At 38.8% G+C, this 18953-nt stretch overlaps 3 protein-coding genes across 4 annotated transcripts; 1 reads left to right on the top strand and 2 right to left on the bottom strand.

Moving 5' to 3' along the window:
- Window positions 1-796: 796 nt before the first annotated feature.
- LOC104087217 (COBRA-like protein 1) lies at window positions 797-6694 on the bottom strand. Its single transcript, XM_070196868.1, has 7 exons — window positions 6590-6694; window positions 5895-5991; window positions 5553-5722; window positions 2158-2611; window positions 1833-1992; window positions 1492-1733; window positions 797-1184 (listed from the first exon to the last, which is right to left on the bottom strand). The coding sequence occupies exons 1-7, from the start codon at window positions 6692-6694 to the stop codon at window positions 892-894; spliced, it is 1521 nt and encodes a 506-aa protein (XP_070052969.1). The 3' UTR covers window positions 797-891.
- A 2199-nt stretch (window positions 6695-8893) lies between these two features.
- LOC138907012 (uncharacterized) lies at window positions 8894-9844 on the top strand. The gene has a single exon (XM_070196866.1). It carries the CDS (start codon window positions 8894-8896, stop codon window positions 9842-9844), a length of 951 nt encoding a protein of 316 aa, XP_070052967.1.
- Window positions 9845-12774: 2930 nt separating this feature from the next.
- On the bottom strand, window positions 12775-17547 carry LOC104087214 (uncharacterized). 2 transcript variants are annotated; one of them, XM_009591624.4, is made up of 5 exons: window positions 17145-17547; window positions 15050-15346; window positions 14127-14345; window positions 13428-13556; window positions 12775-13170 (listed from the first exon to the last, which is right to left on the bottom strand). In XM_009591624.4, exons 1-5 carry the CDS (start codon window positions 17364-17366, stop codon window positions 12952-12954), a joined length of 1086 nt encoding a protein of 361 aa, XP_009589919.1. In that variant the 5' UTR covers window positions 17367-17547; the 3' UTR covers window positions 12775-12951. The 2 variants fall into 2 exon arrangements, with proteins under 2 accessions (XP_009589919.1, XP_018623242.1); XM_018767726.3 differs by having other exon boundaries at window positions 15050-15370; window positions 17145-17284.
- Window positions 17548-18953: the final 1406 nt, after the last annotated feature.

Below are 18953 nucleotides of genomic sequence, written 5' to 3'. Positions count from 1 at the left end.
GTATTTAATCTCCTCCTAGTACCTAAGGTTATGGATTATTTCCTCCCAGGATAGAACGAATCACACACTGGTGTAGCGGTACTTCAAACCCCAGTGTTTCAGCGAACACAAAGTTCGGTAGCAAATCACACTTACAGTTGCTTTGTTTGAAGTTAAAACAATGCAGAACAAAGGAGTAGAAACTCAAAAAATCGTATGGAAATGCTGAGAGGAAGGAGTGCAATGTATAGCCAAAGTTGAGCGTTTTCAGTTTTGTTGGTTTTTCGTATATTTCTTCAAAAGCTGCTGCAAATATTTATAGCAGTCAGCATTGAAGATGAACGACCCTCCACCCTCCATGATGGAGCATGCACTAGCTTGTTTGTGGAGCAAGCACTTGGCCATGGTGGGAAGAGCATTAGGCAGCTGCTATTGAAGCTGGTGGTCAATACACGGATTGGAATATATCCATTACAAATGCGGATAATCTTACGTTAATATTTACTATTAACAAATAAATTTAGTCCAAAAAATTAATCAATCAATCATTTGACCAAATCCAAATCCGAAGCCGAGCGACGACGACGACGACGTCGCGAGGCTTGCTTTCTTCTTAACTCTTTAAGAGCTACAAGAAGAGCAATTATATATATACCCACCAAAAATCTTTTCTCTTTCAATATGGGACAATGTCTCATTGTCAAGAGGGAAAACTTAAAATTTTACTCAAAAATTTCATTTTCCCTCCATTTCCCAATCACCCTCATTTTAAGACTATTTCATCTTAAATAAATAAAAAAAAAACCTCAACACTATATTGCAGCAAATAGAAGCGATGGAGCTGATTCTCATGAGGTGGGGCAAAGGTAATCTTAAGGAGGAAGTTGCAAAATTTTGATCTTGGACCAAAAATTAAAGTGTTTTGTAAGTCAAATAAAGCAAGACTAGAAGAGAAAGATGGCTTCTATAAGGATTTTTCTTTGAGCAACCATTTGGAAGCATAGGGAAAGTATCTGGAAGGGGCATTTCACAGTTCTCACCATTGAAATATACTCTTCTTGGAAAAGCCCATCCATTACTAAGTGTAAATGAGTTCATGTCCTTAAGTAAAAGTATCTCTGTCATCACAGATCCTACTTGCTTTTCTTCAGCTTGCAACAACGCATCGTTGTAGAAATCTAAACCCCAGAAGAGTGCAACTTCATCTGCATTAATCATATATGAACAAATGAAAAACAACCTTAATATAGTAATTAAGGGCAAAAGGAGGGATGTCTTTATCCTGATTTCACAGATCACAAATGCGCATTGCATCAAAATTGTGCTAGATGAACGAAAAGCTCCTTAAAAAGAAATGCTTAAAAGAGTAGAATCATTGAAGTCCAAGATGATCTATCGTCAAGAAACTAAGAACAAGGAATGCAAACATGCAGTAAGAGAAAGGATTTAAGTTATATATACTGATAGTGTAAATATGGAGGAAAATGGTTTTGTAGCATGAGATAATAATACCTGGGACACCAACAGTTGGGAGCACTGTATTGTTGAAGCTGAAGACAGTTGATTGCTGGCTAAAACCAGGATGTTGGACTACCACATTCCAGTTGGAATAGTTTTTACCTAAGTTGTAATTGGAAATGGTCAGTTTCACCCTCCAATAATTCCTGTAGTTCTTCTTAATGTGCCAGTGAACTCGAAGTGGACACATATGATCAGTGCACTGAACTAGCTCGCGCTCAGACGATGAACTTTGTCTGTTCCACATATATTAATCACAACAAAATCAATAAACTATGCACATTTATGGAGTTAAGAATGTCATAAAAATTGGGCGAAATTGCAGTATTTCAGACCTAATGCATGATTTTGCTTCATTGTCAGCTAATTTACATCCACAGCTACACAAACGGCATGGTGTAACCTCAGGATTGTAAAATGTTGAAAGAGAAACACAACAGGTTGGCGATCTGTTGGCCAAGAAAGTTGAGTATGTACATGTTGATTTCCATGTCCCTAAAAGTAATGTAAGTAACAAAGAAGAAAAGCGATTTAGTGATGCCAATCCAACGTTTTACAGCGAACACAGTAAAAGTGAAACTCTTAAGGAAGGTCTCTCAAATTCAAATTTTCTTCCTGCAAGCTAAAGGTTTAGTATAAGGTTCCGAATGGAGTACTTACTGATAACTTGTTCTTGTCTTTTGCCTTCTATAACCGAAGATATCGTTGGATCAGTGTCCACAAAGTCATCACAAGTATAACCAAGTCCTGGAGCCATTAGTGTGAGATTTAAAGGCTTGTGAGCTGTATAATTGCCCCTCAAGTTTCCAACTTTCATCTCAAAGGATACGAAAGAATTGGAAGGATTAATAGCCGAGGCAGCAAGAAATCCACCGTGACAGCAACCATCTGATCTTTTTTCTGGTGGAGCTTCTGGGGCGAGATCAACAATAATAGGATCTTTCTTGCAACAATGTGGAATTTCAGACTTGAAGGTTGAACAATTCCCTTGTTTGGTGGCAAAAGCACCAGACATTGACCAAATAACCTCATTACCAGCCCATGTCCACCCTAATTGCCAGCCTGGTTTCTCGATATGTCTATACTGATAGTAATTTTGAATGGTTATCCTTGCCTGAAGCATTATAGTCAAATTAGAGTGCGAAGAATATAAACCAAATGACTCTACCTTTATAAGCTTTGGCTTCTATGAAACTACACTAGCTGTGTTGTTTAACTATTTAAGTTGCTAGAAGATAATATATACTCTTTAAGTCATAAATCAAAAGTCAAATGACCTAAGCTATGAACATTGTTCAAGTTGTCTAAATTATGAACTCGGTACTTCTGGTGCTAAGGAATTTAAATCAATCTAATACACAGGTCGCAGCTGGATTTTGCAATTACTTCTATGTAGCACACAATGACCTAATTAAGTTTATCCATTCTACCACAAAATACTTCTCCATTTTCCATCACCAATATATCTCCCCGAGCAATTTTTTGCTCACATATTGTGCCCGTTGCCCCATAGAAAGTCTATAATACCACAGGCTAATTCAAAACTTAAATTTTGGGGTCTCAACCTTTAAAGCCTTAACACTTAGAGGTCATTTGGTAGAGTGCATTAGAGAAAATAATGCATGCATTAACTTTGTGTATCAGTAAAATCTTGTTTGATACACTTTTTCAATATATGTACAACTAATACAAACATTAGTTATACACCCTATTTGGTATTATCTTATGTATAACTAATGCATAGCAAACCATGGTATTAGCAATCCCAAAGCTATTAATGCATGCATTAGCATGGTTAAAGACAAAAATATCCTTAAAGTCCCTTAAAACTAAATAATATGGAGGGCATTTTTGTAAACAAACAAATTTCTTAAAAATTATGCAATTGTTTTTAATTTTAATACACCATACCAAACAACGGATAAGAAATAGTCTTTGCATAGCTAATGCTTGCATTACTAACCCATGCATTACTAATCCCTGCAGTATTAATACATCTTATTCAGCATTACTCTTATACACCCTACCAAACGACCCCTAATGTTAGTATACTGTATTTGTAAAGTAATTCTGGAAATAGAAAATAGCGTAAAAACAGAAATATAGAAGAAGCAGATATTAATCTGAGCACACTGAATTCGTAGTGTTTCTTTAAGGAACTTAATCCCCTCCAAGTACCCGAGGTTATGGATTCTTTCCTTCCAGGATAGAACGGATTACATACTGGTATAGCCGTATTTCAAACCCCAGTGTTTCAGTGAACACAAATGATCGGTAGCAAATTACGTTAATATTACGTTAACCATAGCTTTGGATTAAAATAATATTATGTAAATCTTAATATTAAATAATAAATTTAGTCCAAAAAATTAATCAATCAGATCATTATTCGAATCCAAAGCCGAGCTAGCGACGACGACGCGAGGCTTACTTTTTTCTCAACTCTTTAAGGTCTAAAAGACGAGCAATTGTATATATACGCATCAAAATTATTTTCCTCCTCTAATATGGGACAATGTCCCTTTTTTAAAGAGAAAAATTTAAATATTTTATTTTTTTCTCCATTTTTCATTCACCCTAGTTTAAGGTATAACTAGCTAAAACCCAACACTTAATACTGTATACTTTTGTAATTATGGGTTTAAAATTGGATATTTTGTTGAATTTTTTGTGGTTTGTCACACACACACATCATCTAGTTACACTTGCTGAGTACTTTTTGCCTTCCAAGTAATTCTACAGAATAACGCAGACATGTAACCAAAGAAGAAGGTCAAAAACTAAATGCATTATGGTGATGGGTCAAAAACTATAGAATACACATAAAAACTTATCCACACGTCAAGTAGATAAAAATGCACAATTAAAGAAGTAGATATTGGGGGCCATGGGGTGAGGTGTCGTTTCCAGAGGTGAACCCCCAATCCAAAAGTAGTTGATTCTATTCAAAACCCCCTTCTCTCTCTTTCTCTTTCTCTGTGTATAGTGTCGTTTCCTAATTTAGGGTTTGATCGTGCGTGCCATGGATGTTGAGGCAGCCGAGTTTCAAGATTGGGAGATGCTTCACTTGAACCCCAACTCTGACTCGGAATCGTTAATTACTGCCGGCGGATCAGCCGGAGGAAACACGAACTGCCTCGACGATGAAATTGGATCAGAGACGGGCGGTATATTTCAGGTCAATTACTTCTCCATAGATTCTCAGAGCAGGCACATGAGTGCTTTTACTTGCGCTGATGGAAGCGATGAGGTTTCTGAAGAATCGGATAATCCGAGTTGGATTGATCCCGGTTCAGAGAACCGATTTACCATGAAAAATTCCGGCGAGTCCTGGTCGGACTCCGGCAGTGAACAGTCCGAAACACGAAAATTCGGTGAATATGAGGGTAGAGATGAACTGTGTTTCCAAGGAAATGAAGAGATAAAAAGTGAAAATGGAAAAAAACCGGAAAATGGAGAGGCTGAAGGTGAAAAGAAGAATGAAATAACTGAAGTAGCAGAACAGAGGAAAACAGGGGAACAGACGAGGAGCGTTGTGTGGTGGAAGGTGCCAATTGAACTTCTAAAGTTTTGTGCATTTAGGGTTAGCCCTGTGTGGACACTTTCTGTAGCTGCAGCTGTATTGGGATTAGTTATTTTGGGTCGTAGATTGTATAAGCTGAAGAAAAAGACTAAGGCATTGGAGCTGAAAGTAACTGTGGATGACAAGAAAGTATCTCAATTCATGACCCGTGTTGCACGCCTTAACGAAGCATTCTCCATTGTGAAGCGAGTTCCTTTGATTCGGCCACAGTTGCCAGCGGCTGGAGTTACACCGTGGCCTGTCTTGAGTTTGAGATAGTGTGTAATATTTGGTAAAGAAAAGGATACACATACAGTTGAAGTCCCATTTGGTAAGTGATCATGCTTTTGCGCTTATATAATCTCTGTCTATTTGTGCTGCTGTTTGTATCTTAAAGCTATGTATAAACTCATTTATAATTATATGTAATATCTCTTGCATTGGCTGTCAAAAAAAGGAAGTAGATATTAGAATGATGTGTTATTCTTCTGACCTGATAACCATCATCTGTCCATCTAACAATGTCATATGTAACTGCAATATTTCCATTGGGATCCAGAGGGTCATAACAATCTGTAATCAAGGAAAAAGTAAGTAAAGTGTTCACTAATTTGCAAACTAGAAACAAAATGAAGGTAGAAAGAAAAAGGAAAAGGGTGTTGCCTGAAAGATTGCACATGGTAATTATCAATACAAAAATTAGGGGAAAACACCCTGTTCCAAAACTGATCAAGTCCATTTTCGTTTCTTGAAAAAGCAATTTGGAACAGAGATATAGTTCTTCAAAAGTAGAATGGTACATATAATGAGACAAACTTTTCATGAAGAAGGTTACTGATAGTAGAAAGGAAGATTCTAATAGTTCTTGGAGTATTCCATCTGGGAAATATGTCCTCCATGTTTGGTTGTAACAAAGCAGAAGACCATTGGAACTATCAGCAGGATGTTAACAGACAGATTCAAAAAAGACATAGGCTCAATAGACTAAGGAACTTTTCATCCGATAGTCTAGTGAGTCATGAAATTTAAATACTTAAATAACGGAAGATAAATTTTTGGGAGGCATTTTTGTCCTTTCCCCCATCCTTTACATATGGAGGCAAACGTGTAATATGCTTTTGGTGTTTCATACTATGTCACACTATTTCCGTTTTAGTCTAATGTTAAAAAACTGACATCTTTCTATATCAAAAAACAATTTAATTTTAAAATTTCTCATTCACAACTTTACGATATTATTTTAGAGTTAAACCTTTACGATATTATTTTAGAGTTAAAGAAATAAGACTGCAAGTTTAAAAAGTATTTCTTCTTTCTCAAAGCATTAGTAGCTCTTGTCCTTCGAGAAGTTCCAATATTACCGACTTTCGATTGAGGTATAGAATAAACTAAGTAATCTTTGTTTAGTTGAGATTTCGAGGAAAACAAGCTTATATGGTAAACATGAAAAGCTTACTTCCTTGCTCGACCGATAATTTCAAAGTTTACTACTTATCCTCCAAATGTCAACTCTAGCATGAGTTGACTTACTCCTGCATCAAGATTTTTAGTATTCGTGTATGACTCACAGAATGACCTCGAACTCGCAGACAAAACACGAATCTTGATCTTGGAACCTAAAATAGGTTTGACCATGATTGTCAAAATTCCATTTTTTTGGCTTTATGTCTCCTGTATCATCAAAACTACTGGTTCGCCTAATCCAATTTCACAATGTATAGGTATAGGGCACACTAAGGGCTTGAAAACTCTAGTTAATGGTGGAGGAATGCCCTACTCGCCAATTTTTTTATTCGCCATAATTTACAAAATCAAAATCGCAGACGTCACACAACATTCTAAGCAGTTACAAAAGCGCATTCTGAAACTATCAGCCAATCACTGTCTTTAGCGAGTTTTTCATTCACAAGTATTTACAAGTACTTAGTAACCATGTAATTACTTGAGCCAATGGGTGAGCCTAAAGCTTGATATAAGTGTATAGGGTAAAATATGTTATGACACGTGTCCATCCAAAAAAGGGACACGTGGAATCCAAGACGGGGATGACCAAAGATCGAAGACAACTGTTTCGTTTGTCACCGGAAAGAGTAACGCTCATAAAGATGTGATAAATGCTCTTTGCCCGGTAGTATTTAATAGAGAATATTCCATGGCATTAAGAGCAATTACCCGTTACAAGGAATTTGGCATTTATGTTCATCGTTACATCTTCATCAATGTCCCTCATAATTAACATTAAAGAAGGGCACGATCCTAGGACCTCATTCCCTAGCCATAGGTATAAATAGTGAGCTCTGTTATCATTGTAGATGACACAAATTTTCTGGCAAATTTATGTTACATTCTATACAAAGCTTAATACCATTTTATCTTCGTACTTTTTGATTTCGTTGTTGTTGTGCCCGGAAACCCTGTTCCCGGAACTGTTGCTTCTACTGTTTCGTCAACATTCTAAGGCTAAGTATTGCATAATTCTTCGATTATTTTATTATTTCAGGATCAAATTAATTCATTTGTCTAGAAAACACGTATAAATTCAACTGTACCATTTTACAGGTAAACAGTTTGGCGTCCACCGTGGGGCCTAGACAGTCGTGCAATTAAATTGATCCTTGCCTTTTTTACTAACGTGTTTTGATTATTTTGTCTTAAAAAAATCATAAGAAATGGCATATAACAATGTTAACAACATGCACAACCCCGAGATTCAGAGGGATCAACCTCATTTCGAGGACTCAATTAGTGACACCCACAAAGAGAGAAATGGCGCCACACCGGTGCATGACAGGCAATATCCTCGACATGTTTGAGAGACAACTCCCGATGATGCTGATGAGGAACATGTTGTTAACGCGGTAAGGGTCTTGCAAGAGCAATATGCGATCATTCTAGGCCACCTCACGCGATAGAAAAAGGTTATGATGAAACAAGCGCTGTCAGGAGCTTCAAATAATGCAAACAAACAAGATCTGATTTCTCCTGGGGCTCCCGCGAATCAAACAACGCAGAGGGTCGTCAACAACACTTCCAGGGGTGAAATTGGCTCCAATGGGGGAGGGGCGGAGCGGATCCGGCCTCAATAATGAGAATGATCCTTTCAAGAATGAACTTTTACGGTTTATGAGGGAAGTGAACGCCCGTATGGACCAGATCCTCGGCGCGCCACCAGTGTTGAAAGGTCTAGACTCGAAAAAGTATACTCGATTTCCATACAAGCCAAGTGCAGCACCAGAGTTAATCCCGAAGCGGTTCAAAATGTCTGAAGTGCCAAAGTATGACAGAACTTTAGCCCTCAGGAGCATATTACCACCTACACAACGGCGGTAAAAGGGAAATGATTTAGCTCCTCACGAAATTGAATCTGTGTTGCTAAAGAAATTTGGAAAAATCCTCACGAGAGGAGCCTTGACGTGGTATTCGCTGTTACCCGAGCATGCAATAGATTCCTTTGAAATGCTCGCGGATTCTTTTATCAAGGCTCATGCCAGGGCTAGAAAAGTACAGGCCTGAAAGGCCGACATATTCAGGATTGCGCAAGGAGAGTTCGAGCTACTACGAGAGTTCATTACCCGATTCCATAAGGAGAGAATATTGCTCCCGGCTGTCCCGGATGAATGGGCGGCTGAAGCATTCACCAAGGGATTGAATCCGAGGAGTTCAGACGCTTCCTGAAAATTGAAGGAAAGCCGACTCGAGTTTCAAGCAACGACCTTTGCGGATGTTCACAACCGGTACGAATCAAAAATAAGGATCGAAGATGATCAGGTTGATTTTTCGTCGTCGACCAAAGGACGAGAAAAGAACAGATAAAAATCAAAGAATGATTATGACATGGACAGACGGACTTCGAGGGGTCGGTTTTTGCCCTACAAACGGACCAAAGGCCGCAGCAGAGGTTTCCAGACAGCGGACAGGTTCGCCATTGACAGGAGAACTGATCGCGGTCGGAACAATCAATCACTGCAGGATAAAGAAACATCAAGGTCACAGGATCCTTCTTACCCCAAGTTATCAGAATACAACTTCAACGATAGTATAGTGGAGTTGGTGTCGGCTATGAGAAACATCAAAGAAGCACGGTTCCCGAAACCGATGAGATCTTATCTCAGCCAGAGGGATACCAACTTATGGTGTGAGTACCACAGGACGAATGGCCATCGGACATGGGACTGTCGACACCTCCGGGAAGAAGTGGCAACATTATTGAAGAATGGTCATCTCAGAGAATTCTTGAGTGATCGAGCTGCGAACAGTTATGGTCGTAACCGGGACAACGCGAAACCCTCGAAAGCAGGAGAAGATTCCCCGTGTCAAACAATCAACATGGTCTTCGGAGGGAACGAGATTAACGGGGTCACCTTTTCAGCAGCAAAGAAGATGAAAGTATCAATAACACATATCAAAAGGTTTCGGGAAGACGATATCACTTTTACGGGGGAGGACACAGACGAATTGCTGCTACCACACAACGACACACTGGTAATTTCTTTAAATGTGCTAGATTTTAAGATTAAACGTGTTCTAGTGGATCAAGGGAGTTCGGCTAATATCATACAATTGAGAGTATTGGAGCAAGCTAAACTCACTGGAAGCATTATTACGGCCACAAAGCTCCTCGCCGGATTCAACCTCGCAAGTGTGACAACCCGGGGAGAAATTTTATTACTCACGAATGCTGAAAGAGTAATGAAAATAACTCTTTTTGAAGTGGTAGATGGTGATATGGGATACAACATCATTCTGGGAAAGTCATGGTTGCACGAGATGAAAGCTGTACCATAAACATATCATCAATTGCTGAAGTTTCCAACGCCCGAAGGAATTAAGCAGATAAGGGGAGATCTAGCGGCGGCAAGGGAGATGAATGCAATTTCGGTCTCCAGTAGCAAAGAAAAGGAACACGCGACATAGCAATTACAAGGACCGACACCTACTCCTGAACTAGATGAAGTTAGCCCGAGGGCAGAGGCGTCGGAATATTATAAGGTGCCGAGATATTTCCAAGTTCCAGAAGAGACCGATGCAACGAAGTCCACAACGGAAGAGCTGGAGCAAGTGACATTGTTCGAAGAATTCCTAGAAAGGAAATTCCACTTGGGGACATGACTGCACCCAGAACCCAGGTCCGACTTTATTAAATTCCTTAAATCTAACGTCGATTGTTTTGCATAGTCGCATGAGGATATAACAGACATCCCGATAGAGGTAGTCGTACACAAGTTAAGCTTGGATCCCAACATACCTCCGATAAGACAAAAGAAATGCTCGATTGCCAAAGTCAGGAATAAATTCGTCAAAGAAGAGGTAACCCGCTTACTTAATATCGGTTCGATCTGAGAGGTAAGATATCCAGACTGGCTAGCCAATATAGTAGTAGTTCCGAAGAACAACAATAAGTTTCGCATGTGTGTAGATTATAAAGATCTTAACAAGGTGTGCCCGAAAGACTCGTTCTCACTGCCAAACATTGATCAAATGATTGATGCTACGGCCGGGCACGAGTTAATGCATTTCCTCGATGCTTATTCCAGGTACAACCAAATTAAGATGACCCCGGAGGATCAGGAAAAGACTTTGTTTATAACGAATTTCGGTATATATTACTACAATGTGATGCCCTTCGAGTTGAAAAATACCGGAGCCACTTATCAACGGCTCGTGAACAAGATGTTTGAAAATCAAATAGGAAAAACTATGGAAGTTTATATAGACGATATGCTCGTTAAGTCTTTAAATGCAGGTGATCATCTTAAACATCTGTAAGAAACTTTCGGCATCCTAAGGAAGCATAATATGGAACTTAATCCCGAGAAATGCGTGTTTGAGGTCAGCTCTGGTAAGTTTCTGGGATTTCTGGTATCACAAAGGGGAATTGAGGTAAACCCCGATAAGATCAAGGCCATAGAAGACATCCCGGATCAACTATCAAACGTGAAGGAAGTCCAAAGGCTTACGAGGAGATTGACAGCTTTGAGCAGGTTCATTTCTCGGTCATCAAAAAAGTGTCATCATTTCTTCGCACTGCTCAAAAAGAAAAATAATTTTGAATGGACCCCGGAGTGCTAGCAGGCTTTGAGGTATTTAAAGATGTAGTTGTCTAGCCCTCCATTGCTTTCAAAACCAAAAGAAGGTGAAACGTTACTAGTTTATCTCGCGGTCTCGGAAGTTGCGATAAGTGCGATTTTAGTCCGAGAGAATGAAGGTACGCAATCTCCAATTTATTATGTTAGTAAAATTTTAACGGGAGCAGAAACTCGCTACTCACATTTGGATAAACTGACCTTAACTATCGTAGTCGCCGCTCGGAAGCTGAGGCCTTACTTCCAATGCCACCCGATAGTCGTGATGACTACTTTCCCTTTGCGGAACATCCTCCATAAACCCGAGCTCTCGGGTAGATTGGACAAATGGGCCGTCGAAATGAGTGAGTTAGACATAAAATATAAACCAAGGACTGCAATTACGTTGCAAGTCTTGGCTGACTTCGTGGCCGATTTCAGTCCGAGATTATTGCCTCTGGCAACCTAGGAGGCAGTAATGTTGTCGGAATCGACATCAGGGGTTTGGACCTTATTTACGGACTGGGCTTCCAACGTAAAAGTGTCCGGGCTCGGTGTAGTCTTAATCACGCCTTCAGGGGAAACCCTAAGGCAAGCCATCAGGACGATCCCTTTAACTAACAATGAAGCATAGTATGAAGCTTTGATTGCAGGGCTTGAATTGGCCCAGGGACTTGATTCTGAGGTCGTCGAAATCAAATGCGACTCACAACTGGTAGTAAATCAGGTCTACGGGATCTTCGAGACCAAAGAGGAGCGCATGCAACAATACGTGGTAAAGGTTCAGGCTCTGTTGGCACAATTCCGGGAGTGGTCAATTACTCATATCTCAAAGGAAGATAACGCAGAAGCAGACGCATTGGCAAACCTAGGATCATCGACGGAAATAAAGGGATCGAAGTCCGGGACGGTAGTACAACTGATGAACTCAGTCCTGGATACATATGGTTACTATGAGGTAAATTCGACTAATTTGGTCTGGGACTGGAGAAATGAAATCATCGATTACCTCGAACACGGGAAGCTACCTGAAGACCACAAAGCATCCCGGGCGCTGTGCGCCAAAGCATCGCGATAGCTTCAAGAGAGGCCAATTGTATAGAAAATCTTTTCAAGGCCCGCTGGCCCGATGCTTAAGGTTATGTGGTCCGCGAAATGACCGCAAAACTGGGTGCTAAAACTGGAAAAAAACTGACCTGGTTTGCGGTCACTATGCGGCTCGCAGACCTGTTCTGCGGTCGCATAATGCACTGCAGAACGGTTTTGCGGTCGCATAGTGCACTGCAGAACCTCCCTCCGAAAAATCCCAAGGCGGGATATGCGACAAGAATGCGGCCCGCGAAATGGTTATGCGGTCGCATAATGGCCACGAAATTGGGCATCAAAAATGCCCCAGAAATCTGCCCCACTGTGCGACCAGTCTGCGGTCCGCAGAGGGGTTCTGCGGCCGCAGAATGGCCACAAAAATGCCTACTTTTGCCCAGCATTTTCCTTCAACTCCCTAGCGCACTGTTCAATCCAAAAAGTCCGAACCGTCTACTAATATAACCTCTACGCCTACTTTGGTATCACGGAAAACGGATTTTTAGGAAAAATTTTACGGGGCCTTGCATATACGATAATAGTTTACGCTTATGGTGTATCTGAATATGGTTGTACTTAAAAATTAATATTACTCATTCAATCTTTAAATTAGTCAAAGACATTATGTAACAGTTAATAGCTCAAATAAATCCCGTATTAGTAAGGCATTATCTCTGAGTCATTTCTAACAGAAATTTACATAATACATCCCCTGTTATTCTTTTGCGTCTAGTTCCATAGGATCAGTTACATCTCAGAATTAGATGGAGGCTGCAAGAGTGTAGAGGCAGAAGCAAGAGGCTCATGCACAACTGAGTTTGTGGCCACTGAAACTGGATTTCCTTCTAATTGCAGCATCATGCTCCCCAGTACTTCTGTCAATAATTTCTTGAACTCTTCCTCTTTAACCATCTTCCCATCATCAGCATCCAACATCTTACAAGCTTCAATTATGATCTTATCCATCTGCAAACACGCGGAATACAACTATATCACACTCAAAGCCAGCTTTTAACCAAAGCAAAAACATGACGTATTAGTTGATGAGTTTAACTACTATACACTAATAGTCACGTACAAGATGAGATAACTACATAAAAAAGTGACACTAGTAACTTGATAAATAAGGTGGATTACTTGCTACAATATGTTAAAAATGCTGATAGTGTAATTTCTTTTTTACACTTTCAGTCACATAAGTAAAATCCTCAGTTGACAATTACCTGGTCAACAGCACCAATGGGAGGTAAGCCAGCTGATGGTGCAAGGAGATCGAGTGCAACTCGTAAGTATTCCTTTGACATTTTCCCATGGCGATCTTTGGGTACAGTCTTTGCAGCAGAATCCAGCGCCTGCACCACCATACATAAACACCAAAGGTTAAGTAACTGTCAGAAGAGAACCAAGTGGTAAAAAAGGCAGCCCGGTACACTAAGCTCCTGCTATGTGCTGGGTTCGGGGAAGGACCGGACCACAAGGGTCTATTATACGCAACCTCACCCTGCATTTCTGCAAGAGACTGTTTCCACGGCTCGAACCTGTGAGCTCCTGATCACATGATAGCAACTTTACCCGTGACAAGAAAGTGACATAACAAGTGACAAGAAAGTGACATAACAAGAAATGAGGTTTCATAAAAGTAGGGGTTTCTATGGTGGTAAATGATAGTTTTAGTGGCTGCTCTGTAGTCGCCCATAAAGTAATATTTTAGTGGGAACTATACTTAGGTCGCCACGAATATGTACTAAACTTTTATTTCTCGATAAGAAAGAAAATTTTGGCAACCTTTAGGCCACTAGGAATAGTCTTTTATGGCAACTTTTCCACTTATTGTGACGAGTTAGTCGCTACAGAAGTCTCATTTCTTGTAGTATGATATGTTATTAGGTCCAAAAGAGAATATCATGGATGAACTTACATACCTTATCCAATTCAAACTTGTTAGACAATAGTCTTCTAATTCCACTTCCATCAAATGTATTCTCACTGTGAGCAACAATTACTGGCTGCTCCTTGAGACGTTGAGCAGCACTCTCTGCAACTTTCTTAAATTCAGCCAAGAATGTCTCTTGTGAAACAGGTTGCTCATTAGATGCTCCAATGCAGGAATCAACTACTGGCTCCACAACATTACTCATTACCTACAGAGCAAGAATAATAACAAAGCAATATGCTCTAGTAATTAGCAAAGAACTCTCATCACAAATATAAATGCGTAACAAATAAGTTACATGGGCTAGCAAGCAGCAAAGTTATGAATCAGTAAGCAACCACAAATTAGCTAGGTCAGAGGCGGATCCAGGATTTTAGGCATATGGGTTGCTACAAAAATATGAGTTAATATACGATACTAACTGGATGAACGGGCTGGGTTCCAAGCTAAATATTCTTATACATTTAATGGATTTTTCAATACAAATACAGGTTATAGAAAAAAGCTATTGGGTTCACGGGAACCCGTAGCTATTGAATTGAATCCGCCCCTGAGCCAGGTAAGAATAGATACCATGTGTAATATTTCTTATCGCCTTAGCCTCAGTTAGAGAGGTATTATAAAGAAAATTTTTAACTTATATGCACTTGCAGCTTAAAAGATTTTTTGCGTGTAGTTTTACCTATTGTAACACGTAATTTATCATGTTTTGCAGGTTATCAATTTTAAGTGACTTGATAGTATAAAATTTCTTTATATAATTTTATTATGTTTTGCAGGTTATCAATTTTAAGTGGCTTGATAGTATAAAATTTCTTAGTGTATATTAGTTAATAATGCTTGAAAGTGTGGTACTATTTACTAGTTAGCTAGGCTTATGTAAACCACCAAATAGAAAAAATGAACTTTTACCCATGAGTCTGAAGCAGGAGGCATCCCTTGATCAACTGTAAGCTTCTCAAAAGCCTTGATAATGTGATCTTTAAGAGATCCATCAGGCAATTCTATCTCAGAGAATATGGAGAGAATTTCAGGTTCAAATGCAGGACTTTTAACGAACTCAACAAGGTCTTCGCCATCCATACGAAGAAGTACAATTGGATCTCTCTTTAGACCAGCAGCCATGCCTAGTAGAATATCTGAAAGAACCTCTTTGAACTCAGTCTTGCTTACTTTCTCTTGTTTTCCATGTGTGAACTCTTGAAGAACCTATTTCACATGCAACACGTCCCCCTAATCAGAATTAGATCAAACAGGATAACAGAAAGAGGTAACAATATAAAACTGGATTCAGTGAAAGAGAATACTGAGGTAACAAAATGAGCATAAGTTTGTAACATCCAGTGCTGAAAAGTTTGTCTTAGGTAAATCCTATATCGGAATGAGAGGGAATAATTAGGGACCATACAAGGTAGGATCAGAAATTCATGTGTCAAGGCGCCTTTTGGGTTAAAGCATAAGGAGACAATATTGTGAGGCCCAAATGCTTGACCTGGGCCACTACACCATTTCAGTTTTAGCATGCCTCTAAGAAAAATCCTCTATATATTAGAATCTCATATTTACAAGGCATGGCTTCAAGGTTTTAGCTCACAATATAGTTGTAGGCTTTATGATAATTGAAGATGTCTTGGCCCATAGTACAACCACAAAAATCTGGCAAGCATGCCAACTTATTACTCCTCTTTTAGCAAGCATATGTTGTCACATCAGCTTTTAACATGCGCATAGAAGGTCATACTTACAATTCTGGATTGTGCTAATCATGTAAAATTGACTGGTTAGCTATGTCTAATTACATCACTACCCGACTTAATTGATTCTTTTTCTTTCTTTTTGTAAAAGCTACTTATAGAGAGAGGATGTTTGAATCTTAAGGTGATTAAAAAAAACAGTTTTGGCACAGAGATGCAAAGTCGAACTAAGCTTTATATACATAGGACTGAATTTTTTTTAACAATATTAGAACAATTTAACTGGATAAAGCATGTAGTTATTCTATTATTCAGGTTACCGTATTAGACTTGCTAGAAATTAATTGTATGCAACTTAATGTGCACAGAATTTAACCTTCTTTTTTTAAAAATCTATCTTCACTAAATGCACCTAGGAATCAGGTGCAGAAATCTCTCAGTCAACAACAGCAGGAAAAAGAATAAAACGACGGCCAGAGGAAACAACGAGGAAGTTTCATCTGATCCCAAATATAGCTACTGTTCTGTAGTAGATACCAGATTCAGAATTCCAGATAATGGTAGAAGAACGTAGTATAGATAAGTGCAAAAAACTTGGACCTAGAAAATAGGTAAGTGCAAAAATCCATATGATAGTTGAAACTAGAAAGTCAAACAAATGAGATCACATACAAAATATAGAAACTTGGTCCTTTGAATAAAAAACGGAGTAAATAAACCGACAGTCCAGACACCAAAAGCAAACTGAGTGGCTTTGTCAGCTCTACCACTCCCATCACTAAACATCTGGCTATACGACCCATACCATCTCCGTAATTTGCATTTACCATTTCTCTAAATTTTCGAGTACAAGAGTGAGAATTAACAGTCAATGAAATAGATAAAAATTAGGAAATCACCTAGTCGAAACAAACGACAGCAAGTGGTTTACTTTATTTTTCTTACGTTTTGGTAGATAGAGTTACTGGATCATTGCGTGCAAACCGGCCCGACCTTTCTTCTTTTTTTAATGTTCCTCTTGACCTTAACTTTGGTTAATATGGTATTTAGCGAGAAATCCAAAGATTATAACTTCATCAAAAGAAAAAAGAAACAAAGAAATCAACAGAAGCAAAGACCAATTAAACACAAAAACTTGAGTGGTATGTTCCAAAAATAATATAGAAGGAAGTGATCAAGAGAAATAGTCCGAGTGAGCCATTAAACTAGGCCTCATTCTTGATTCTTAGACAAGAAAAAAAAGAGAACAATTTACCACCACATTTACAACTTAGGAAGCATAAAAAAGAGGGTATTTTACCGTGACAAATTACCTCAGAGTAAATATGATCAGATTCAGGAGAAGAACCTTGAGCAGGTAAACCAAGAGCAACACCAATATCAGCAACAGCAGGTTGTAACTCCTTTACAGAAAGCTTACCGTCTTGGTCTATGTCCAGTTCTTCAAACTTATGATCTACAAAATTACTAAACACTGCCTCATTTCCAACTAACTTCATTATATCTGAACCGTCCATCACTTCATTTTTCTCCATTTTCTTTTCACTTTCTAACTTTCTAGTATACTTCTCGTGACTAAATTTTCTTTCTTTTCAAAAGGGTGTGTCTTAAATCAATGTATAGTGCAATTTCTTGAGTGAATTCTAGAGAAAAAGATGTTATACTTATATGTGGTTGGGACAGCTGGGGCGGTTAGGGTGGCATTTGTACGAAGTCTTTGTGACCTCATGGGATTTGAACTTTTTGTTTACTATAGTTGTCTCTGGTCGGCAATTTAACATGTGACGCGTGTCCAATTTTTACGGGGCACGTCTACCGTAGTGTACACGTAATTTGGTTCTCGTGGGCCAGGGCTTAGGGAGAGAAAGGAGTTATGGACCGGGTGAGGAGAGAAATGTAAAAATAACACGGGCTAGTCAGTTTTCGAATTAGTAATTCAAAAATAGTCAGCGTTTGCAAAGTCATTAAAAAATAATCATTATTTTGCTGCAACATGGACCGGTCCAGCATAATATACTGGAGATTTGTGCACTTGTGTATGAACTTCCAGCATATTATGCTGTAACTCAAACACGCGGAAAGTTCCAGCATAATATACTGGAGATTGGAGCACATGTGTATGAACTTCCAGCATATTATGCTGGACCGGTATATTATACTAGAACTCCAGTATATTATGCTGGAATATTTTTCAGACTTTGAATAGTGTTTCGTTCAGATTTATCTTTACATGAAAAATAGCTAAATTTCAATTACTTTTGAAATTGTGATTATTTTTTAATTATCACTTATAAATCTAGTTATTTTTTAATTTCTCCCTAGAATTTTGGATTCCTTGGGCTTTGTTTGTGTGGCTTCAATGCTTTCAAAAGGGAAATAGTGGAGTACAGGACTAATGCTTTTCGTTAACCTTTCGAATTGGACTTGTTGTGATTGGAATATGGACTGGTGCTTTGCGTATTTGTACCGGAATATTTTTTACACGTGCTTTATGAGCAGGCAGCCGAATTGTGGATTTGTCTTCCACTTGCAAAGCAAAATGTTAGTTGCATGATTTGTAGTAATTGTTTTAAGCTATAGGCATGTAATTACCTTTTTTTTTTGGCAATCGATTAGGATTCTCGTTAGATAGACCCATTGAGGTTTGTGAAGCATCATCTACTAAGATTTATCTATTTTTACATATCAAACCTAAAACTCATTTAAGTTTAAGTGAATCTCAACTATCTTAGTACACCTCTCAATGGTAACATGTAATTGTTCAAGAATTAGAATCGTCAATATGGATTTGGCCCGCTATTTTACAAGAGAATTCAAATGCACTTGATAAAGATGATTTATTGGTGTTTTAAGAAGAGTTAGTGGACCGCGTGAGGAGTAGTTTTGAATTCTTTGGGTTTTGTGGCTTCAATGGTTTTAAAAGGGAAGTAGTGGAGTACAGGACTAATGCCTTTCGTTAACCTTTTGAATTGGACTTGTTCTGATGGAATATGGACTATAGTTCTTTGCGTATTTGTTCCGTAATTTTTTCGTACGCCTGCTTTTATGAACAAGCAGCCTAATTATTGATTTGTCTTCCACTTGCAAAGTAAAATCTTTAGTTGCATTATTCGTAGTAATTG

This window comes from Nicotiana tomentosiformis, chromosome 1, assembly GCF_000390325.3.
Source record: "Nicotiana tomentosiformis chromosome 1, ASM39032v3, whole genome shotgun sequence".
NCBI classification, from domain to species: domain Eukaryota; kingdom Viridiplantae; phylum Streptophyta; class Magnoliopsida; order Solanales; family Solanaceae; genus Nicotiana; species Nicotiana tomentosiformis.
Note: the sequence above shows the minus strand (reverse complement) of the source record. Positions and strands in the feature narration are given on the sequence as shown.